This window comes from Ascaphus truei, chromosome 6 (genome assembly GCF_040206685.1).
Source record: "Ascaphus truei isolate aAscTru1 chromosome 6, aAscTru1.hap1, whole genome shotgun sequence".
In the NCBI taxonomy this organism is placed as follows: Eukaryota; Metazoa; Chordata; class Amphibia; order Anura; family Ascaphidae; genus Ascaphus; species Ascaphus truei.
In genome coordinates this window covers 86107835-86132451 of record NC_134488.1, presented here as the reverse complement: position 1 = coordinate 86132451, position 24617 = coordinate 86107835, and the positions used below count along the sequence as shown (strand labels likewise).

The 24617-nt window shown below is 43.2% G+C and overlaps 1 protein-coding gene across 2 annotated transcripts in view; it reads left to right on the top strand.

Moving 5' to 3' along the window:
- The first annotated feature begins 23411 nt into the window (after positions 1-23411).
- DNAJC11 (DnaJ heat shock protein family (Hsp40) member C11) overlaps positions 23412-24617 on the top strand; it is a 134993-nt gene continuing 133787 nt past the window's right edge. Inside the window, exon 1 of one of the 2 annotated variants that reach the window (XM_075605003.1) lies at positions 23412-23540. In XM_075605003.1, coding sequence (XP_075461118.1) covers positions 23469-23540 — 72 coding nt within the window. In that variant the 5' untranslated portion in view covers positions 23412-23468. The remainder of the gene's footprint in view (positions 23541-24617) is intronic. The other variant, XM_075605004.1, reaches the window with a different exon arrangement.

Below are 24617 nucleotides of genomic sequence, written 5' to 3'. Positions count from 1 at the left end.
CACAAACATTTATTAAACAATAATAAAATCCCAGTCAGAGCAAGTTGCAAAAATAAAAATATGTAAATTACTGGAAAAGATTCATCCTCTGATAGATCACAGACCTCAATCAGAGAAGGCACATGCTTGAGAGATATCAGGATGGGTGTATACGTGCTATGCACTAATGTAGCTTTATTCAGTAAGGAAAGAACTGTGCAAAAAGGATAGCGCTAACTTAAAAATAATTGTAAAATGGGCAAAATGTACAGAATGTGCAAAATGTGTTTGAGTGATAATTACTCGTGCAACAAATATGAAATATGTATATTCTTTTCTACCACAAAATCATATACCAAACGACCATCTTAATTTTTTTTTTAATGTTTATGTGCCAAAAACAAAACTTCCACCTTCAAAAAACCCTCCAAACAGGATCAGAACATAATGATACTCACAGTATATGAAAAAATAAAATACAAAAGTCACCAGTGGAAGAACATAATAAAAAATATGAAATCTCCAGAGAGACTTGCAGCTTCTCAAAGGTAAACTTGTTTCCCATAAGACACAAGGAGTGGACAGGTTAATAGGATAACCAATATAATAATATATTAGTGAGAGGCTATTTAGGGGTCACCCTAGGATTGAATATTTCCCAGTCCTCAATTGTTCATAGAGAGTGCACATAGGAATCTTGGTTATCCTATTAACCTCTCCACTCCTTCTGTTATCCCTTCCCCGCATGCTCCCGATTGACATACACAATCCACCCATTAAGTAGGAGAGCGGAAGCATTTCTAATTTTCGTATTCCCATAAGACACCTAAAAATACAAAAAAAGGAAAGCTCGTGCTCCTGTAACGTAATACATTCTTTAATGTCCTCAAAGAATAAAAAAAGAGGGCTATTGCACATGCAATAGAAAAAAAGCTTATGTGGAGGCTATAGGCATATGGCATCGGCACATCCGGAGGTGTGTAGACGCCTAACACGCCTCTATCTGTCATGCCTCAGTTTGTTGACATGTATAACGTGTGATGTGTAATGTATTGCTCAAAGTTTCATGTCCTCAATCTGCCTCCGTACAATCAATGTTCGCTCTGTGTTTTGCTGCTACAGCAAATGAGTTGTAACAAGCTTTTAAAGTAATCTTTACATAAAAAAGTGATCTTAGCATGATAAAAACCAAGAAACCAAAGAAGGAGGCACACAGGTAGCAAGAGTAGTAATACAGCTTACTCTGTATTTATTGTAACATCATCAGAGTAGGTACATCCAGGTAACGTTTCAGGGCACTAAGCCTTTCTTCAGACCTATGCACTCATTACCTAACACTGTATAGCCCAAAAGGATCCTTATATAACCCCTAGAGTTGGTTATTCACCACATCCCACCACCTGTAATCTCCTCCGGAAGCGGTTTGCTTCACCGTATGTCCTGGTACATGTGTGATGTCATCACGGTGTGTGACGCCATGACATAAGGACGTACGCAACAACATCCAATGAACATCTTGTATCTAGGCAACAGTGTGAAAACAGAACACCCAGCACAGGGCTATTGTACAACACAGAGCATTGCAAAAAACATTGTTGTACAAAGTTAGACAACCAATTAAAATACTGGTAATACAAACAAGAAGAATTTTCTGGTTGAGAAAGTCCAGGCCTGTGTACAGGAGAGGAAGAACCCCATAATAGTTTTCAGCTGTAAATAAAAGTATAGATTTTAAATATGGCTTTATATATATGACAAGCACCAGCATAAATCAAAAAATTAGAAACCCAAGATAATGTAATACTAGTGTACATCTAACATTATAGATACATCTTAAAACATCAGACCAATATAGTAAACCGGGGGTGGGGGGTATAGCCAGGGTGAGAGGGGAGTAGTCAGCATGGACAGTAAATCCCAACAATAATCTACTATAAAATAAGGGAAACCATGGTAGACTAAGTCCAAGGGGAATCCCTAGCAGTCATGAGAAGGGAAAGTATAGAGGCTAAACAATAAGGTGGCTAATTTATATCCCAAACCCCACCTGTACATTATAGGGGAGGTATCCCTCCTGTTGTCAAAATGAGTACTGACCAATCACAAAAACCATTGTTCTAATCTCTCATTAAGCCCTTTCTGGGTTTTCTCTGTAACATTAGTTTCTCCCTGCCCCCATCCCTAGTTAAGGTCTGTACATGATCAATAATCTTATATTTTAACTGATATGAGTTATGTTCCATTGTCCTAAAATATTGGGCCACGGATTTGTTGGAGGTTAGACTCCAAATATTGCCTTTATGCTGTGTGACAAACGCCCCTCTTTTGTAGTGCTGACGTCTGTCTGGGTTCTTCCCGACACAGTCTTCTAGGGTTAATTATACAACAAATAGGATCATGCAAAGTATTATATTGCTTAAGTCAGGCTTCTGCCTGCTTTATTTTCATCCAAGTAAGGTACTGCAGCTTTAACATGTGTAGGTTAGAGGCACTCAGACATTTTCATTCAGCAGTTCACTTATATCAGTGTCATAGCATTCCACACAGTGTCACTTTTAAGAAATAAAAATCAAATCATATAAAGAAATCCTATCCCTTTCAGGGAACTAACTATACATCAGAATCAGCCTCTAACTGCGAACTAACTGGGCCAACTAACCTGGTTCCCCAGCTTAAAACAATGACCTCTCATTTAGGGTCACTAGATACAGCACAGTCTTTTAGCAACAGCAATAAACATTTGTTTTGTTTTGTCTTATCTGTTCGTGGTGGGAACACGGTCCCAAGTGTCCAGGCAAATCCTCTGGTACTGTGATACTTGGAGGGGCCGTCCACCCTGAACTGGATTCCGGGGAGCAGTGATACGCCCAGCCTCCAGGCTCTAAGGAGAGAGAGTGAAATGCAAAACCTCTCTACTCTAAATACCTGTGCATGTGATTAGAAGAGCAGGTGAGGGAGAACTAGAGCCATTGTAATCTGTGGTCTGGATTTTCCATCCAGCTGCCTGAGTTAATGGGAAGCTGTGGAACGGATCATTTTTAACTATTCCTGCACTTTCTGACCTAAAATGGGGCAGAAAGCTGCCTAACATCTTTGGACTATGTCACAGCTGGGATACATGTTCCTTAAACTATTAGAGGTCATGTCGATGTATATTAGTCTACAGCAACATTTAAATAAATACATGTATCTGCTAAGATATGTATAAAATCCTCTAATTTTATACTGCTTGCCTGTGCTGGGATGAGAAAAATCTACTCTGCAGAGGCAGAGCCCTATAATAATTTGGTTCCTTTAGACAAGGAGCTTTGTGGGTCTCCTAGATTAATTTAAATAGGAGCTTCTTCCCTCTTTCTTTGGACAAGGACCTTGCTGGGAGTCTTAGTAATCTTTATCCTACCTATAACCTATCTAAGTAGGGTACACTTCCTCCAGATTCCTGATATCTCAATAGATACGTTTCATGTACAAAATAATAAACTGATAAAATAAACATGTACAATTTAAATTAAGAAGAGCGCTCCTAAAACTAAAAAACTGTAGATGATACTGTACAATTGAACTGCAATATGTTCCTATTGCAGGGTCTTTTAGAACAGTCTCTCTCTCATTTTGATTCTAGGTTAAGAGGAAGGGAAATTCAGATGACAGTAATATTTTAAATCTTTATACTACTTGAGACCCAATAATACAATTTTAGCCAACTATGAGGGGGTTACATACTGTACAAGTTGTTCTTTCTTGTTCTCATGTACTGAACACTTCTATAGTACTTAATTGCTAGGTGTGACACTGACATCTCAAGAGTTCTTGACAGCTATTAAAATTAAGGGTTATTATCACAGATCTTGTGAAAGTGCTGCCACAATGTGACTCTCAGGGGCTAAGGATCGATGCAGAAGTAGAATAAGCTTTATCTATCGCCACTCAAGCTATGTTTGTGACATACTGTAATATAGGAGCTGCCAGCAGCATGTAAGATGTTCATGGTTGCTCACACCACCATTATTGTACTCTATTTCATGGACATGGTAAACAATCTGCGTTCAGCTATCACTGGATGAATGTGATAAACTAATACTAGGGCCAGATATACCAAAGAAAGAAAGTACTCAGTTTAAGTTAGCACTCAAGTATCAGTAATGATGAATGTCAATATTAAAAATAATCTTAATTAGAATACTTATGATTAAAATAAATGGTGCAATGAAATGAGTGAAAAGGGAGCAAAAATGAAGGGTTAATTTCCAATTGGAGCTTGGCACTGTGGTTTAAATAGTAATGTTAGTCCCCTAAGTAGCTCTCCTAAGGTGAGACCGATATTAGGGGTCTAATTAGAAGTAGCAATCTACTATCATTAGTATAGTCTTAGATTGCCACTCAGAGAGCATTTCAGTATACCACAAGGGTTGAACATTATGATTTCAATGATATAGAACACAAACTATACCTTAGGAGAGCTACTTAGGGGACTGTAACATTACTATTTAAACCACAGTGCCAAGCTCCAATAGGAAATTAACCCTTCATTTTTGCTCCCTTTTTACTAATTTCATTGCACCATTTATTTTAATCATAAAGTATTCTAATATTAATTAGAGAGGTGTACCTAAAGAAAGGTACACTAAAGAATCCCAAATAGTGGCGCACTGCAGACCTACTATGTAATATTGTGGTCAGAAACAGCTGAAGATTTTAATTAAAAACATTTTATTACATTTAACAAAAAAATAGATATACACAGAGTATAGCATATATCTAAAATTAATAAAGTCCCTCTTGATGGTGTTCCTTGTAGGAAAGTCCTACTTATGGTGATGAGGACACAAAATAAATGGCGGATAGGTAACCTATTAAGATGCCATGGAGATTCACAAATCCAAGTGAGATGTCTTTATGCGTATCAAGTGATCTAATAAGTATATGAGGTGCTAAATAATACCTCTACATATAATGATAAAGAAACGTGACAGTGCCTAAAGACTTAAAACAAAAGTGCTCTTAGTGTGTTCAAACAAAAATTGTACATGCATTGAAGGTGCAGAGTATCAGATTGCGCATGCCTTGAAGTGCATGTAGAAAAACATCACTATAAGTTTTTTAATTATTATGGTGCTGATTAGTACCACCACAGATAAGTATAGAGTGGTGGTAGTACTTGACAGCTTAGAGCAAGGTGCTCTCGATGTGTTTAGCATATATTATGTACATATACACGGTTCAGTGTACCGGACTGCGCATGCGCCGCAATGCGTGTGGAAAATGCTGCGGTAGTACCAAATTGCTACCGGATATCATATGCCTTAAAAATCATGTAGAGACACACCACTAGTAGTTTAATAAGTATTTGAAGTGCCGAAAAGTGCCTCCACATATAGGTATAGGGTGGTGGTAGTACTTAGTGACTTAGAGCAAAATGCTCTCAGTGTGTTCAAAATATAATGTGCATATATACAAGGTACAGTGTACCGGACTGCGCATGCGCCACAGTCCGTATGAAGAATGCTACGATAGCAGTCTCCAGATAGAAGGTAAGTATAGAGAGGATTAGGGACTTTCTCAAAGATGTTTAGGAACCGATTGTAAAATAGCTGTTGAGGTGTCTATCACAAACTCGCCACTACATGTGGAGTTTGTTAGGACCAGTCCGCACATGCGCATAACATTTATTGCGCAGTGTCCAATATCGATTCCTATAATAACTAACAAGGTAAGTATATAAGTAAAAGGATGTCGCATATATAATTTCTTAAACCCTATATTTGGGCATAATTGGAAGCAGGACACTTCATATTAGTATAATGTCCCATGTACAGGATCTGCCCAGGCTATAGAAATGTATATTACGTATTCGTAGTCACTTTTATTTTTATAACCTGATATATAGTTTTCAATGGCATAGTGAACGCTTTCCAAATATCGTGATCATGTCTGTTGACATGCGATTACATATGCGCATTCTAAAAGAGTATATTTACGAGGTAAACTTTAAACAAAAGAACACAGTTCTGTCGGCAAAGACCCGGCGTACGTTTCGTTGCTCTACGCAACTTCTTCCGGGGTTACTATTTAAACCACAGTGCCAAGCTCCAATAGGAAATGAACCCTTAATTTTTGCTCCCATTTTACTCATTTCATTGCACCATTTATTTTAAATCTTAAAGTATTCCAATAAAGATTATTTTTAATATTGAAATTCATCATTACTGATACTTGAGTGCTAACTTAAACTGAGTACTTTCTTTCTTTGGTATATCTGTTGCACATTACTCAGTAGAGCACCGTATCTACATTACCAACTATACACTATTAGCTGAGCAGGGGTTTCCTACTACTTTCCCTTATCCCTCCCCCCTCATACCCGCGATATATATAATACTAGGGCCAGTCTAATTTAGCAAAATGCTCCGTGAAATAAATAAAATAAATAAAAGGTAGCACTATTTGTAAATTCTGTGGTGAAAACCTACAGGAACTTGTTTCTGTTTATCACTTTTTTTCTTCGGATATCATTACTCTTCACAAAGTTGCAAACACCATACATTGCATTCTCAGGCATGTACTGTATAAAATCATTTAGGTCCAGATCTTACACAGTATTCTCTCACTGTAACAAAGCAGTGTGCAAACTGGAGGGCGCAAGATTGTTTAGGGGGGGGGCGCAGGTGGCAGGCAGTGAAACCTGGTGTCTGCTCGTCGGCAGACGCCAAAACATGCTGTGCACGGGCGGGCGCACGGACAAATGGGGGGGCGAACAGGCGCGCGGGCAGGTGGACGAACGGACAGTCAGGCAGGAGCACGGACAGGCTGGGGGGGGGACAGGCGGATGATTGGTGCTGGCGGCCAACATCATGGTGCGTGCGGGGGCTTCGGAGGTACGGTTCCTGAAGAGAAATGGCTCCAAAGAGGCATGGGGTGGAACATGCCCCAGCGCAGTGACTTCAAACGCCCCTCCGTCCGTGTCTGGCCTGCAAAGCACTCTGGACCTGCTCTCCTCCACTGGCTACCGGATACCTGGGATCCTCTGCACAGCTGACAAGTGAAATGGTAGGCTGCAACTGTCAATAATTCTATGAATGTAATAAAATAATTTAAAAAAAGTAAAAACACAACCACATTTAAAACGGAAATAAATTATACATAATTGTAAGGATCCATGAGTACTACTACCTCAGCGTGCCTCCTCCTTACCTTGGCCCGCGTTTGGGTGCTCCGCTTCCCGAGCCTCCTACGGTGCGTCACCTGGGCCATCTATCAGCCGTCGGACTACGGGCACGCACGCATTGCGCGCGGAAGATTATACGAAGCCCTCCAGTCCCGCCTCCAGGTTGTGCCCACGCGGAGGCATCATCAGCACGTTATGTGCATCATCAGCGCGTTACCAGCCTACGCCTGTAAGTCTCCTGCACCAATCACAGCAAGCGTTCCTGATCTGCCTCCTCTTGCCTTGTTCTAATTGGTGCCGGTTTACCTTTTATGCTCAGCTGTTTCATTGGTTCATCGGCTGAGCATAAACCTTCCTGCTAACGAAGTGTTCACTGATGTCTTGCCTCCACAGTCTTGTTGTGTCCCAGATCCTTGTTGTTGACCATAGCTTTTCCTTCGGACTCCGCTCTTCTGTTCTCCTGACCTCGGCTATGTACGACCATCCGCACCTCTCCATTCTGACCCCGGCTAGCTCCTCGACGATCCGCTCCTCTCCAATACTGACCTCGGCTAAAGTACTACGACGATCAGATTCTCTCCAATCTAGACCACGGCTAAGTACCTCCTATGATCTGCTACTCTAAAGCACCGACCTCGGCAAGTATTACTGACCATCCAGACCTCTCCTACCCTGACCAATCTACACTCCAGATGCACCCACGCGGCTGTGGGTTGGTGTTATATCAAATCTCCACCTCTGCCTCGCGGTCACGCCTTGTTTGTGGTGAGCACTCCATTACAATAATACTGGTAGGTAGGAGTGGATGACACTGGGGAAAGCAAATGAGAGAGGGAACAAAGGGAGGGGAAGGGAAAAAAAGGGGGGGGGGAGAGGGAAGGGAGGTAGCAAAGAGGTGGATGAATGCCCCCGCTCAAATGGATTGCCTTTGTGCACCAGAAAAAAAACATATTACCAGATACCGGCAAACAATAAAATAAACAGATAGTGATCCAATACTAATATACTGTAGCCCAAGCGATTTGTGAACTTGGCTGCAGGAGATTGTAGACGCGTGGCGGGGCGTGGCGGACGCATCACAAAGCTGGTTCACCCTCATTGGCTGAACCAGCTCGCGTGTGCTGACGTCATGTGATTTGAGTACGTCAGGCAGGGGGGGGGGCGAGAAATTTCATGGATGAAAAGGGGGGCTCGGCATAAAAAGTTTGCTCACGCCTGCTCTAACACATTCACTCTCATAGTAGCCTTACTCCTTACTGTAAAACAATACACTGTCACTACAGTGTCACGGGAAGACTCCAGGAGCGGGTAGGACCTCGGTGGCCGGAACAGGCAAAGATTGCTGGGGTCACGGGCTGAGGTCGGTGGCAAGCAGCAAGTCGGTTCGTCGTGGGCAAGCAGGGGTCGATGGCATGCAGCAAGCAGGATTGTTGTGGGCTACACTCAGAGGTTCAGCAACAGGAAGGCAGGAGCAGAACAAGGGAGCAGGAACCGGGCAGGGGAGCAGGAACCGGGCAGGGGAGCAGGAACTGAGACTTGCTAGCAGGAAACAGAGTGGGGCAATCTAATTAAATAGCAAGGGCCTTTAATATGAACAGGACTCCAATATAGAACAGGACTGGTACAGGCACAAGCTGCGGCAGAAGCATGGGCAAAGGCATGGAGTCTGACACAAAACAAAGGCAAAGGCCCAAATAGGAAGCAGGAACTATAAGGACAGAGAACAGGAGCAACAAGAGGAGACAGACAGACAAACCCGAGAGCAGACATAAAGCAGCAGCACACCGGGTGGATAAGGAAAGGAACTATGGCTAGGAACAGGATGTCTAGGAGACCCTGACATACAGTCTGTCTGGCTCAGATCTTTGTTCTTCATACAGTACATAGCAGCAGAATTAGCAGTAGACATCCTTTTTTTGTTTAGCAAGCAATGTATATGGTTGCTAAATATTGAGCACTTCAATAACTTGGGACTATGTACTACTGTAAGCATCGCAAATAGATTTTTGGAGGAAAATCGACTCACAGAAATCCCAAATAAAATTGTGCTTGTGTGCGTGCCTATATACCAACCTTAGTTTTCTCAATGTGCACCTTAAACATAAAATATTTTTTTGTTCAAGTATATTGGAGCACACAAATGGTCTGTGCATGACAGAGATGTAAACAGTACGTATGTACAGAACTTTTATTTTTATTTTTTGCACCAAACAATTAGTTAAACCTGCCTCAAAATCGCTCACCTTCTTGAACCTGGCACAAATTCTAAAAAGTCTGTTTATATTGTTAGCGAAGAATTAAGTTGCTATGAAAGCACAGTACGGCTACTATAAATTATTTTACACTAATCATTTATATTCACTAATTGTAGATATAAATAAAAAATTAACAACTTTAAATAAAAAAAGAATTATATCAATCAGGTATTCAATATAACGCAATACGTCAACTTTCATTTCAAGCCCCAAATGATGCGTCATGCGTATGAGGTGTGACAAACAGCTTGCTCCGGGGCTCCGCCGTTTGTCCGGGACTGTTAGAACACGGTCTTTTAGGGTAGGTTAAATGATGAGGCGTCACGTACTGTTCCTTAAAACAGGCTATGCCTGGTTTATTCAGTCCCAGGCACTGAGACTGCCACAGTGCATACAACAGAAACACATCAAAACAAGAAGCTGCTCACCTGAGCGATAACTTAACTTAGATTTTCCCTAACTCAGGGTGGAAGTGGCTTTTCCACTTCCAACAACAAAACAAGGTACTTTTCAGTTTTAGACAAAAAGGAACAGAAACTTTTAACCTGTTTGGTGAGAGGCTTTTCCCCTCTCTGCTTCCACAGCCTTCCTGTCTCCAGGCTCTTGGGGAGAGGGAAGAGGAAACAGGAAATCAGTCTTACATACCTGATTTCTAATTAGCATGACAGGTGACAGAAATCAGGCAGCAGACAAACTCTGGTCTGGATCTCTCATCCCTCAATTCCAGTGCTTGCCAAACTGTGGGATGGAGTGCATGTATTATAAGGCTGCACTCCCAGGCCAAACAGGATAGAAACTGTTCAGTATCCTGGGAGCCCTATATATGGAATTTATTACCATCCCCTGGTTTCTGTCACATATCCTCCCCCCCAGCTCAGACCTCGAGGGATGAGCGACCATGGATATTAGGGAGTGCATCCTTGACAACCCGTCAGCATTGCCATGTTTGTGCCCTGACCTGTGTTCCACAGAAAATTGAAAGGGTTGTAGGCTTAGGAACCACCTGGTCACTCTAGCATTCTTCTCTCTGTTTTGACACATCCAGGTAAGGGGTGCATGATCTGTGACCAACCGGAATTTTCTCCCCAACAGGTAGTATTAGAGCGTCTCTACAACCCACTTTATTGCGAGACACTCTTTCTCGACTATGGAGTAATTTTCTCCTGGGGATTTAGTTTCCTACTTAAATAAAGTATGGGGTGCTCCTCACCTTGAGACTCCTGGAAGAGTACCGCCCCCAGCCCTACCTCAGATGCGTCGGTTTGGACTACGAACTCTTTGGAGAAGTCAGGTGTGACCAACACTGGTTGGGCACAGAGAGCTTCTTTCAGGCTTCTAAAGGCCTGTTCGGTTTCGGGGGACCACTTTACCATTAGCGGTCCTCTTGCTTTTGTGAGGTCGGTTAGTGGGGTTGCCTTAGTTGCAAAATTGGGAATAAACCTTCTATAGTACCCAATTAACCCCAAAAAGGTCCTTACTTGTTTTTTTGTAACTGGCCTTGGCCAATTTTGTATCGCCTCTACTTTGAGTGTTTGGGGTTTGAGTAAACCTCTGCCAATAGAATACCCCAGATACTTGGCCTCCTCCAGACCAATAGTGCATTTAGCGGGGTTAGCAGTTAGTCCAGCAGACCGAACTGCGTCGAGCACAGCTTGGACCTTTGGAAGGTGGGATTGCCAATCTTCACTATGGATTACCACATCATCCAGGTAGGCGGCAGCATACCTAGCATGTAGTTTTAAAATTTTAGCCATCATTCTTTGGAATGTGGCGGGAGCTCCATGTAAGCCAAAAGGCTGCACCCTATACTGAAAGAGGCCGTCTGGGGTTGAGAAGGCTGTCTTTTCTTTTGCCCTTTCTGTGAGAGGAACCTGCCAGTACCCTTTTGTTAGGTCTAGGGTTGTGAGATATCGGGCTTTGCCCAGTCTCTCTACAAGTTCATCTACCCTGGGCATAGGATAAGTATCAAATTTTGACGCCGCGTTTAGTTTCCGGTAGTCATTACAAAACCTTGTTGTACCATCTGGCTTAGGGACTAAGACTATAGGGCTGTTCCACCCACTTTGGGATTCCTCAATTACGCCTAGTTTTAGCATTTTTTTAACCTCTAAACTTATAGCCTCTCTTTTGGCCTCTGGGATTCGGTACGGTTTAAGGTTAACTCAGACCCCCGGTTCAGAGACTAGGTCATGTTCAATTACGCTAGTTCTACATGGCTGTGTAGAGAAGACTTCTTTGTTTCTTCTCACTAAATTCTGAACCTCTCATTTCTGATGAACGGACAGGGTTTCAGCTATGCTAACCTCTGGGTCAGTTTCTCGATTCTCTGACTGACCTGGGGGTACTAGGGTTAACAAGACCTCTCTATCTTTCCAGGGCTTAAGTAGGTTTATATGGTAAATTTGCTCAGGTTTCCTCCTACCTGGCTGTCTCACCTTATAATTTACTTCTCCCACTCTTTCCAAGACCTCCTATGGCCCATGCCACTTAGCAAGGAATTTACTCTCTGCGGTGGGAACCAGAACTAGCACCCTATCGCCTGGAAAAAAAATTCTGACCCTAGCACCCTTATTATACGTATTCCTCTGTGCTTCTTGAGCTTTTTCCATGTGTTCCCTCACTATAGGTAGGACTGCAGCTATGCGGGCCCTCATCTGGGCAACATGCTCTATTACACTTCTGTAAGGGGTAACCTCATGTTCCCAAGTCTCTTTGGCTATATCCAGTAAGCCCCTTGGGTGTCGGCCATACAATAGTTCAAACGGGGAGAAGCCTGTGGATGATTGGGGAACTTCCCTAATGGCAAATAACAGGTATGGTAACAAACAATCCCAGTTTTTCCCATCCTTATCGACCGCCCGGCGTAACATGCTCTTTAAGGTTTTATTGAACCGTTCCACTAAACCATCTGTTTGTGGATGATAGACTGAGGTTCTGAGATGCTTGATTTTTAGGAGTTTACATAACTCTTTTGTTACTTGGGACATAAATGGTGTTCCTTGGTCAGATAAGATCTCTTTAGGAATTCCGACCCGGAAAAACAGAACTATTAACTCTTTTGCTATGTTTTTAGCAGAGTTGCTACGTAGGGGAACTGCCTCCGGATATCGGGTGGCATAATCTAATATTACCAATATATGCTGATGTCCCCTAGCGGACTTTATTAGGGGTCCTACAAGATCCATAGCAATCCGGTCAAATGGCACCTCTATTATGGGAAGGGGTACCAATTGGCTACGGTACGCTTTGAACGGGGTGGTGATCTGACATTCTGGGCATGAGGAGCAATAATTTGTAATTTCTGCCAGAACCCCAGGCCAATAGAAGCTTCTGAGAACCTTTTCTTTTGTCTTTTCCACCCCTAGGTGTCCCCCCAATGGGTGACTATGTGCGAGGTGTAATACTACATTACGGAATGTCCGTGGTACCAACAATTGTTTAGTTATAACTGATTTCCTTTTATCAACCCGATATACTAGGTCATTCTCTACCTCGAAGTAGGGGTAGGCAAGTGACCTATCTGGTTGGCCAGGAGTACTATTCTGGTCCCGTATATATTCCCCCTTGCTACTGCTAATGTGGGGTCTTCCCACTGGGCCTTCTTAAAACTCCCAGGACTGACCTCTAGGTCAGCGAGGGTCTTATCCTGTTCTGGGGTGGTAAGTGCCTGTTCAACATCTTGATTTGGGGTATTCCCTACCAAGGTAGCCATGGGGAAGGGAATTTTACAGCACTCCTCCTTTTTCCCCTTCTTATTTGGGCACTCGTCAACCTCTATTTCTGAAAAAGGGAAAGGATTTGTTTCTTCTGTTACTTCGTTATGGTCCGCTATCGAACTCTGGGCGCTATTCTGAGAGGAGGACCACATTTTTAGAAAATGGGGAAAGTCGGTCCCTATTAACACATCATGTGCCAGTTTGGGTACTATACCCACTTTGAAATCTAAAGAACCAAACTCTGTTTCAAAAAAAACATCAACAGTGGAATATTCGTGATTATCCCCATGTATACAACAAATTGCCACTCTTTGTGAACTGTTTACCTGTTTCTTCTTAATGGGCAACAGGTATTCGGACACTAGTGTGACCATGCTCCCAGAGTCAAGAAGTGCCCAAACCCTCTTACCATTAACCTTTACAAATGCCCACAGATGGTTATTCAAGGGGTCCTCTGGGCTAGGGCCCATGCATTGGGACCACAGCGAATAAGGTTCAACGCTGCATTGCATGGGTTCAGCATTTAGTGGGCAGACTTTCGCGGTGTGGCCCCTCTCATAACAATTTACACATTTAGGTACATAGTCTGTGTCCCACTTAGAGTCTTTTTTCGGCTCGCCATGTTGGCTGTTGCCCTTAGTGTGCGAGCCATTGTTACTGGTGCTGTGTGAAGGCGGTCGTCGCTCTTCAGCCCCCCTTAACCCTGGTACCCTTTTACCGTCTCTGGAAGAGTCCTGGAACCTTAGGTAGTGGGGTTGCTCCACGATTATGGGTTGCGGGTGCTCTTATGCTGCATTGTACCTTTCTACGAGGGCCACCAGCTTGTCTGCATTGTGGGGGTCACTCTGACTGACCCAACGGCGTAGGGCAGAGGGAAGTTTCCTCAAGAACTGGTCAATGACAAACCGTTCCACGATGTGGCTTGCTGAGTTGATCTCGGGTTGTAGCCACTTCCGAGCGAGGTGGATGAGGTCATACATCTGGCTTCGGGTGGCTTTATCCGATGTGAAGGACCATGCGTGGAATCTTTGGGCACAAACAGCCGTGGTTACGCCGAGGCGGGCGAGGATCTCGAACTTCAATTTTGCATAGACGTTAGCTTCGGCTGGCTCTAGATCAAAGTAAGCCTTCTGGGATTCGCCGCTTCGGAAGGGTGCGATTAGACTGGCCCACTCAGCTTCTGGCCATCCCTCTCTCTGTGCCGTGCGTTCAAACGTAAGAAGATAGGTTTCCACATCATCCGAGGGCCCCATCTTCTGGAGGTAGTGGCTTGCCCTGGTTATTTTCGGGACTTGGGCTGCCTCAGCCAGTGGAAGGTTACTGATAGTCCCCCTCAGGATCTCGAGTTCCTGCTGTAAGCCCTGGGCGAACCGTTGTTGCTCCTCTCTCAGCAAGCGGTTTGTCTCTTGCTGGTTTGCATTCGTGATTTGCAGAGCTGCAGTCGCCTCTTGCTGGGCTGCATTCGTCTGTTGCTGGTTTGCATTAGTCTCTTGCTGGTTTGCATTAGTCTTTTGCTGGGCTATGAACAGCTGTTGCTGGGTTTCATTCTCGTCTTTCTGGACAGCGACATTGCGTACCAGCGCACTCACCACGTCTTCCATCTTGTTTGGAGAGAAACCCCCCCCCCTTTTTTTTTTTTTTCAAAGTTCTTTAACCCGCAGACCTTTTAGTGTTCTGCCCGCATTCTCCACCATATGTGACAAACAGCTTACTCTGGGGCTCTGCCGTTTGTCCGGGACTGTTAGAACACGGTCTTTTAGGGTAGGTTAAATGATGAGGCGTCACGTACTGTTCCTTAAAACAGGCTATGCCTGGTTTATTCAGTCCCAGGCACTGAGACTGCCACAGTGCATACAACAGAAACACATCAAAACAAAAAGCTGCTCACCTGAGCGATAACTTAACTTAGATTTTCCCTAACTCAGGGTGGAAGTGGCTTTTCCACTTCCAACAACAAAACAAGGTACTTTTCAGTTTTAGACAAAAAGGAACAGAAACATTTAACCTGTTTGATGAGAGGCTTTTCCCCTCTCTGCTTCTAGCAGCCTTCCTGTCTCCAAGCTCTTGGGGAGAGGGAAGAGGAAACAGGAAATCAGTCTTACTTACCTGATTTCTAATTAGCATGACAGGTGACAGAAATCAGGCAGCAGACAAACTCTGGTCTGGATCTCTCATCCCTCAGTTCCAGCGCTTGCCAAACTGTGGGATGGAGTGCATGTATTATAAGGCTGCACTCCCAGGCCAAACAGGATAGAAACTGTTCAGTATCCTGGGAGCCCTCTATATTTGGAATTTATTACTATCCCCTGGTTTCTGTCACAGAGGTTACATCATGACCTTCAGGCATACCGCACAGATTATAAAGGTTTGCACTACTTTTTAGCAGTCAAATTTGACACATAAAAAATAAATTCTAATATGATCTTATTACATAGGCCACTTATTAAAGATAATCTGATAATGTGTCTTCAGATACATGAAAAATTAAGTAATTTTGTATGAAGTACAGACTATATTACTAGGAGTGTTGAATACATTTCTCACAGTAACCAAACAGGAGTTTAACTTTCAGTAGATTATGAGAATGTATTGCCTAGTTATCATCAAATCTAATTTCAATTGCCATTTCTGGGCCAAAGGGTTCTGCCTTTAAAGCCACTAACTTTGAATTACTCTGCATAAAATGGATGATCAACGCTAAAACTTCAGCCGTCATTTTCGTGGTATACCACTCTCCAAAGAACAACAAAGCCTTTATTCAAAAATTCCTGGATTTGTTAACGTTGTGTGACAAACGGCTTACACCGGGGCTCCGCCATCTGTCCGGGATTGTTAGAACACGGTCTTTTAGGGTAGGTTAAATGACGAGGCGTAACGTGCTGTTCCTTTAAACAGGCTATGCCTGGTTTATTCAGTCCCAGGCACAGAGACTGCCACAGTGCATACAAAAGAAACACAAGCAAAACAAAAGCCTGCTCACCTGAGCAATAACTTAACTAAGGTTTTCCCTGACTCAGGGTTGGAGTGGCTTTTCCACTTCCAACAACAAAAATAAGGAACTTTGCAGTTTTAGAAAAAAGGAACAGAAACATTTAACCTGTTTGGGGAGAGGCTTTTCCCCTCTCTGCTTCCAGCAGCCTTCCTGCCTCCAGGCTCTTGGGGATAGGGCAGAGGAACCAGGAAATCAGTCTTAAATACCTGATTTCTAAGTAGCAGGACAGGTGACAGAAATCAGGCAGCAGACAAACTCTGGTCTGGATCCCTCATCCCTCAGCTCCAGCACTTGCCAAACTGTGGGATGAAGTGCATGTATTAGGAGGCTGCACTTTCCAGCCTAAACAGGATAGAAACTGTTCAGTATCCTGGGAGCCCTATATATGGAATTTATTACCATCCCCTGATTTCTGTCACAGTTGATATCCTTAGACAATTACAACATCCTTATTACAGGAGATATCAATCTCTGGTTAAAGAAAATCGACTCCTCTGGTCAAAACCTTTCTAGAAGCACTACCTGGTATCGAGTAGGCTCAACTTGGTCAGTCCCCGGTTCCACACTTAAGTCTCTATGGATTGAATTTGACCATTCCCATCACGGTACCGGGACACTGATACCTACCCTGAGGTGTTGGTCTAAAGTTTCGATTCTCCATCCAGCTGTAGCCTCCGCTCCGCTGCCCGAGAGTTGTGACCCTCCATCTTGCTGCCAACTCCGCTTTGCGGCACAACCATGCTCCACCACTACCCTGGTATTTACCTTCCTCACCACTGTAACGGACATCCCATCTGTCCTAAGGTGGTGCGTGAAGCTGTAAGCATCCATCTGGCTTCCGTCATCGCTTTGTGGCATTAACTCTGTACCATTACTACCACGGTACCCGCATAATACAAATAACTGTCTGCTATAGAAAGGGGCACCTACAGAGACACTGTCCTACCCCCACCGACTGTAATATTCTCTCCGGTCCCATACCTACCAGTATATCAAATTGAATATTCTACCACTATATAAGACCCAAACTAATTACCTCATCACGACCCTTGCTCAGACGTTACAGACATATAAAACTTGCCACTGGTTTTAACACTTGCTAATGGGCTTAGAGAGGCCGTGATACTAAGTCTCTTTAAGCCAATCACATCTCGAGATTTTATGCACATTGTAACCTGATAACATTTGGTGGATGAGGCTCGGCTATCCATTCTTAGTCCGCGACACGAACAACAAACCTCTTGTCTATGAAGATGCCCATAGAGCTCGCAAGCGATGAAGTGCAACCCTGTGCGTGATTCTGGAGAAGACAAAACATTTTGTCTTTGCCACGTGATGGCCTTGTTACATGTACGGTTCAGTCAATGAGGGCGAACCACTCCCACGCCTCACCATCGCGCAAACCCAAAGAGCAGAAATTGCTCTAGCGACACTCGGTCACGCGCCCACTATAAACGCGGCCTTAGTCACTCAGTGCTTCAACTAGACACTTTCGGGTCTAACACTTACAGTATCCCGCTACGTATACAGCAACCACAGGAATACTGTGTACTGTTTGCCAGCATATGTCGCTGCATGTGGGACATTAATTTGCCCCTTATATTTTAGCTACTCTGTACTATTAAAGTTTTCTTTTTATCTCAACCACATTGCTTCAAATCTGTCCGGAGTTATTCTAGCATTTAAGAAGTATCACCTCATATGTTCTTTTTCCAACCAAGTACCACAACTACTTATGGCTATTAAGCCCATTCCTCCACACTACACTGTATGGATTTGAATGCATGCAATTTGGGGACTTTCTGACCTATTGTCTCCATCTGGGCTCAGTGGATCTCAGAATTCAATCCGAGCAGCTCTCTTTTTCCCTGCATAGAAAGTGGGTATTGGAGAGAGGGGAGAAGGTAGAGATTCTGCTTTAGTGATAGTGGACTGTTTGTCAGTCTCTTGGGAGGTTTTTGTTCTGTTGGTGATGTGAGTCTGTGAGATCTCTCTTGCATCGATTGAGACTTTCCTTCTATAAAATACAAATGGAGTTCCCAGCACTCATAAATGTGAAAGATTTCAGAACAAAGCGATGAAACCAGAAACAATGATTCACTTAAAAGGAGCGCAGACAAACACCACACAACAAGGCCAGTACAAAAAAAACACAGCCAACATGTAACTACAAAAAATATACAACGCAAAAATAGATAATCAAAGTAATACTTATCCAGATATGTATATACTCAGCGAGGAGGAGCAAGCTAAATTTATCCAAAGGGGAGACTTCACACACATGGAATAACAAAAAATGGGGCCAAAAAAATGCCCGAAGGGGAGACAAATGTATAAAAAGGGGGAAAAAGGAGTACACAACATTTTTTGGATACGGGAAGTGATGCCTTGGGGGATGAACCCTGTGCCCAGGCTCACCCCCACAGGCCAAGCGCCAATGGCACCTCCCCAAGACTCCCCACAAAAAGGCTCCAGAGAAACGCCCAAGATAGATGAAGTTCCAGTGTATTTCTATGGCTCAATAAGCTCCAAAAGACGACATTCAGAAATTTAGTTTAGCTGAGTCAGTTCACAGCTATTCAGCTCAACGGAGAGTCTGCACCGTGAAAAAAATACGCCTGTCTCGCGTGATGAATATCTGTGAACCGACTCTCCGCTAAACTAAATCTCAGAATGTCATTTTTTGGAGCTTATTGAGCCATAGAAATACGCTGGAACTTCATCTTTCTTGGGCATGTCTTGGGAGCCTTTTTGTGGGGAGTCTGGGAGGTGCCACTGGCGCCTGGCCTGTGGGTGTGAGCATCACTCCCCTTATCACAAAATGTTGTGTACTCCTTTTTACCCCCGTTTATATATTTGTGTCCCTTTTATTGTGCACTCTTCCCCTTTGGACACTATTTTGGCCCCATTTTTTGTTATTCCATGTGTGTGTTTTGTTATACAGCTTGAGGAAATAGGATTCCTTGCTGTTCTCGCTGCACCACTTCTTTATATGATCATTTGCTTAGCAGTATAGTGCAGTGCTGTCTATACCATATACATTTTTTAGACTTTCCTTTTATGTTGCTCTGAGTTTCCTCAGTTCCTCTCTGATCTGTTTGTTGTCCTGCTGCAGGGTCATTTATAGTAGTTTTTAGATCCTGCATATGTGCCATGTATTCATTTTTTTATTTTACTAATTTCTTCCCTTAGCTGGTCAGTGATCACCTCTTGGGGTTGTTTTCTTAATGAATCTACTCTGAATACTGACATACTGTTAGAACAGAGTACCTCTCGAGCTAGGACAGACTTGAATGTGATAGTGTTGGGGATGGGTATGATGTGTTGGGACAAGGTGTAATATCTTTGCTGGCTGTGTTTCTGGTTGGGACTAGATTTTTGTTGTGTATTGCTTTGCTGTCTGTCTTGATGGTTTTATTATTGGAGGGGGGGGGGGGTGAGCTGCTCCTTTTCTTCCGCTTTGGCTTTAAGTACTGTCCCTATTTTATTATTTATAAATGGAACACAGGTCTTAAAAGCACATTGAAATGGACCTTAGTACTGACCTAAATTGGATGACCATTTTAACATCCAAAAATGTGACCTGATGCTGACTGAAAAAAAAAATTAAATCAGACTTGAAACTGCTTTGAGATTTCTCTATCTGAATGTGGAGATGTGAAGAAGGTATTTAATAACACAGTCTGGTCCATAATATTGTGCTGGAAGGAAAAACTGGGCTGTGTGCAAAATACCCCATGAAAATACTGGCTGGAGTTTAGCTTTGCTTTTTTACATGTGAAACCTTTACAGTCATTCAATAGTTATCAATTCAAATCTCTGGGAGGTCACACCATGGTCAAATAATGATGTATCATGTTCTAAAACTTTGACAATATCTTTCAATGCCCCCGCCCCATGTTTATTGGGGGAAAAAGCCTAATTATTAACATTTGAAATTGTTCTTCAAATATACACTGCACTGTTTGTGGAAGTACAGTACAATATCAATTATTATATGCCTGCATAGAGCTCGCAAACTAGTATGAAAAAGTGATTTAGTATAAAAAAAAGTATCTGACACAGTATCAACCCAGAGCCAAGGATACAAATGAGTAAGATTCTGAGTATTCATGGAGTACATCTGACTTCAAAGAGTAAGGCCCGGGCCATAGAGGGGTGGGGAGAGCGGAGGCGCGCTAACGCAGAGGCTCGCCTGCTTCAGTCAGTGCGATTGCACGGACTTGCAGGTGAGCCAGCGTGCGCGAAGGGAGGTGGTTGGAGGCGGGGCAGTGACGTCGCTGGGCCAATCGCTCGCGACGCACTGACGTCAATGTCACGGCGCCGTGACGTTGACGCTGCTGTGCTGTGATTGGAGGTTTTCAGCCGACAGCGCGCTGAAAAACAGCTTGGCGCTCGGCTGAAACCTCCAACTCGTCAGCACGCCTGCGGACGCTCGCGTGAGCCCACTCTCAAGGCATCCTCATTGAGGATGCAGGGGCTCAGCGCGGAGCGTCCGCACGCCTCAGCACGGCCTGTCCTTCTATGGACTCGGCCTAAGACTGACTGCTGGAGTCTGTGAGGTTGTTAATGCGGAGGTGAGTGTAAATATGTATCTTGCAGTGAGAATTTGTTTTGACAGACTTTTATGCCTATTGGGCGCCATTTGTAACATTGTCTACAAAATGACTGACAAATATATTTTGTTACAAGTTCACAAAATGCATTTTTGTCTACAGAATGTTTCACAAAATACTTTATGTGAATCAGAAAATCAATTCTGTGCAGGGAAGATATTTCTGTCTGCCCATCGTTGGCACCATCTGTAAGAGTTTGGAAGATTGTCCCATTCAGGGCTTGATAACTTTGACATCGGTGCCACTGCACCGAGCACCGAGGTTACAGAGGCCCCGGACTCTAAACCACGGCAATTAAACTGATTGCCAGGGAACAGCGCGGGGCCACTGTAACTATCTTACCTTCTCCTTCACCATCTCTTCCTGCAGGGCCCCTCATCATGGTGCCTTGACCTCAAATGGTGTTGCATTGCCATGACAATGTGGCGTCATGGGACATCATGTGGCGTCACTTTGCTATGACAATGGGATGCCCTGTGGCTCTGCGTTGCCATTACAATGTGACACTGCATGGTGTCACAACATCACGTGATATCCCGTTGTCATGGCAACACAACACCATTTGACGTCATGGGGACATGATGAGGGACCCTGCAGGAAGAGATGGCGAAGACAGAGAGACGTGTAATCCAGAGAGCATAAGTTTATAAGAGTTCCATGTAAAAATGGATTTGAGGCAAAAGGTAACACTTTGTTCTAATTTCTCAGAATCCCTTGCTGCAGTGGAAGCACTGTATGCTAGATGATAATGGCGAAAAGCAGAGTTGCAGACCTGTCTAAGGCTATGCTTATAGTGCCGGCACACATACACACACAGATACATATAGCCCACTTTCCCTATGCCTAAAGAAAATACGACTATGTGTGCTGCTGTACCTATTGTTCACAGGAGGCCTAAGCCTCCGCCTCTAGGAGCCTGGGGTGAGCTCTTTCTTCTTGCAGTGCCGCACCTCCACCTATGAGGGTTCCCAGCGTTGGCGGGATAACCCCTCACAGGAACCAATACAACAGTAGTAAGCAATAACACCACACTAATATATATATATATAACTGACCTTTAATGTAATATATATATATATATATATATATATATATATATATATATATATATATATATATATATATATATATATTACATACACACACACACTACTATGCAACAATAATATAATGCAGTGACCCCGAACACTGAGTGGTTCCCCCAATGTGTTTGTCACGTAATGGTGATACGACTTGGTCCCCTAATGAAGTCGCATCACCATTACGCGACGAAATGCGTAGGGTCTTTTTTTGCCTTAGGTGGACACTGCAAGGAGCACCTTCAATACTATTACAAGCCAGGAGCGGGGGAACTGACGAATTCGCAGGCATCCAGTCCGGGGGTAGATTTACACGGCGCTTGTATCGCCGCGCACCCAGAGGCGGATATATGTCATCAACAGTTCCATGAGGGATCAGTCCCAGTCCGCGACCTCAACAACCATTACAGCTTCTGTGTGTCCTATCTCATGCGCATGCCCGAGCGACACTTGTAAGTTGCATGTTTTATCTTGTTCACCATTAAACCTTTTAAATTGAGTTACGGTATGGAGCCTGCGACTTCTATTTTTGTTTTGTAGATAGCTGAAGGAGGTGGTTGTTGCTGAGAAGAGTTGCTTGGAGTCTCCGGCGTTTTTTACCAGTCTTCTTGGTTTTTTAAAAACCCACTTGGCATATATTCCTTTTGTGTCTTTCCCTTTTCCCCTTTTCCCTTCCACGGCCTATCCTATTGTTTGTTTTATGGTTGTTTTGTGGTGTGTTTTAGCTAGTTCATTTGGTATAGTTATATTTATTTCCATTTTAATTTCATTTTAAATATATTTTCTTTTTGCCCGGCATTAATTATAATACACTATATAATGTCTAGATATTTAGATTTTTTTAGCCATGGTCCATTCGTTACCTTTAGGGTTTCTCGTCATTTTTTTCTTTGGCGCTGTATAATTTATCTTTTTAATATATATAAAAAATAAATAGATGATACCGTTCTGTGGCTAACGAAATGCTTTTATTTGTGCGAGCTTTCGAGATACACTGATCTCTTCTTCTGGCGATGTTACATTGCATAAAGCAGGCAAGGGTTTACTTAAAAACAGTGCATATAAGAATGTTATCTGTGACTGAAGACTAACAACCCCCCCCCCCCTCTGTTTAGTATGCAATTTATGACTTGAGGTGTTAAATAGTCCCTGAATGTTAGAGAGAGGGATAATATAAATTTGTAAAGAGCCCACAGTGTATATAGTGCTTTACAAAAGGTGTGTGGAGTGAGAGTGTATATCAATGGTGTGGGTAGGTGTGGAAATGTAAGAGGCTGTAGCATTACTAATATATATATATATATATATATATATATATATATATATATATATATATATATATATATATTCCCCCCATAATCGGGATTCTCCAAAGTTTTTATAGAATGTAATCTCTATATGAAACTCTAATAATGTTTTATTAAGAATATATAAATGACAACAGGAATATATAATGTATCTAATAATACTATCTAATAATAATGAATCCGTTGATTTAATACTGAGAAGGATTAATTCACCTTTACGGAGATCCTGCATGGTCCCAGCTCTATCCCGTCACCGTGCAGTTCCTCCCCGGCCCTGCACGTGTCGCTGACCTGCATGTAGCGCCGCTGCTGGCTCCTCTTCTTTGCAGATTCGCCGGGGAAGGTGAAAGGTTCCGAAGATGGCGGCGGCCTTGATGGAGGAAGAACTGGATAATGATGACTATTACTCGCTTTTAAACGTCAGGAGGGAGGTGAGGTTCGCGGACTGCAGGTTGTGTACCTTGCAGTCGCAGTGTGTGGTTGTGGGTGAGTGTACACAGGGCGGACAGGAGCTGGCAATGTGCTGTGACCCCCCGGGGATCTGACACTTTGTCACCTTCATGACCGGCTGCACGTGGCCGCCTCTCCCCCGGCTCCTGTCACTGCATGATCTCGCCTCCCTGCCCGGGCTGTACATGTATGAGCTGGAGACACATCTCTGAGGACACGTGGGAGTCGGTGTCACATTGATGCAGTGCATCCAGAGCAATGCCCTTCTGGTAGAGAAGGGGTTAAAATTACGGAAGTAGTTGTACAAAAATAAGTTTAGCATGTGCCTAAATTAACTCCTTCAATGCCAGTGTGGTCTGTGATGCATGGAGTCAGCCTGGTGTGTGAAGCATTAGGGATCATGTGAAAGTCAGTGTAACAGGTGAAAGCTGCATTTCTAGTTGTGTATTTTAGGTTTGAGCTATAGTAACCACTTGCAGGCACCAAAGGACGTTGGTGTCCTGTTTTATGCAATTTCTTACAAGTTAATGAAGGGGTGGAAGTTTTGTATGTTAACCCCTACAGTGCTACATGGACTCACAATGCATTATGGGTTGTTGGCCCCTCGGGTACTGAAGGGAGGGGGGGGGTTACATATTTGAGTTGTGTACTTGACCCCTCGCTTTGCTTCTGTTTTTCTAATTTGGTAACCAATGTATTTATCATGTATGAAGTCATGCAATCTGGAGCTTGCATAAATTCATACATGATAAATGTTATTCCAAAACCAGGGAAAATGTGGGGTCAAGTGCACAACTCAAACAAATGTAACACCCTGGCTTCCTACCTATTTGTGCCATTTGTAAACTGGTATGTTACTTGTAGAGGGAGATCAGATGATGGTATCATTCCACTCCCATATTGTATTATAAATAATACCCAACTGGTACTGAAAACACCATCTGACATCTCTCTCTCTGTCTCTGTTCTCTGACATTTTGTGAAGAATATGGTTGGAATTCTTGAACAAATGTAACCATGCTCACAGTAAAGATTTGCCTGTTAGAGAGCTTTTATTT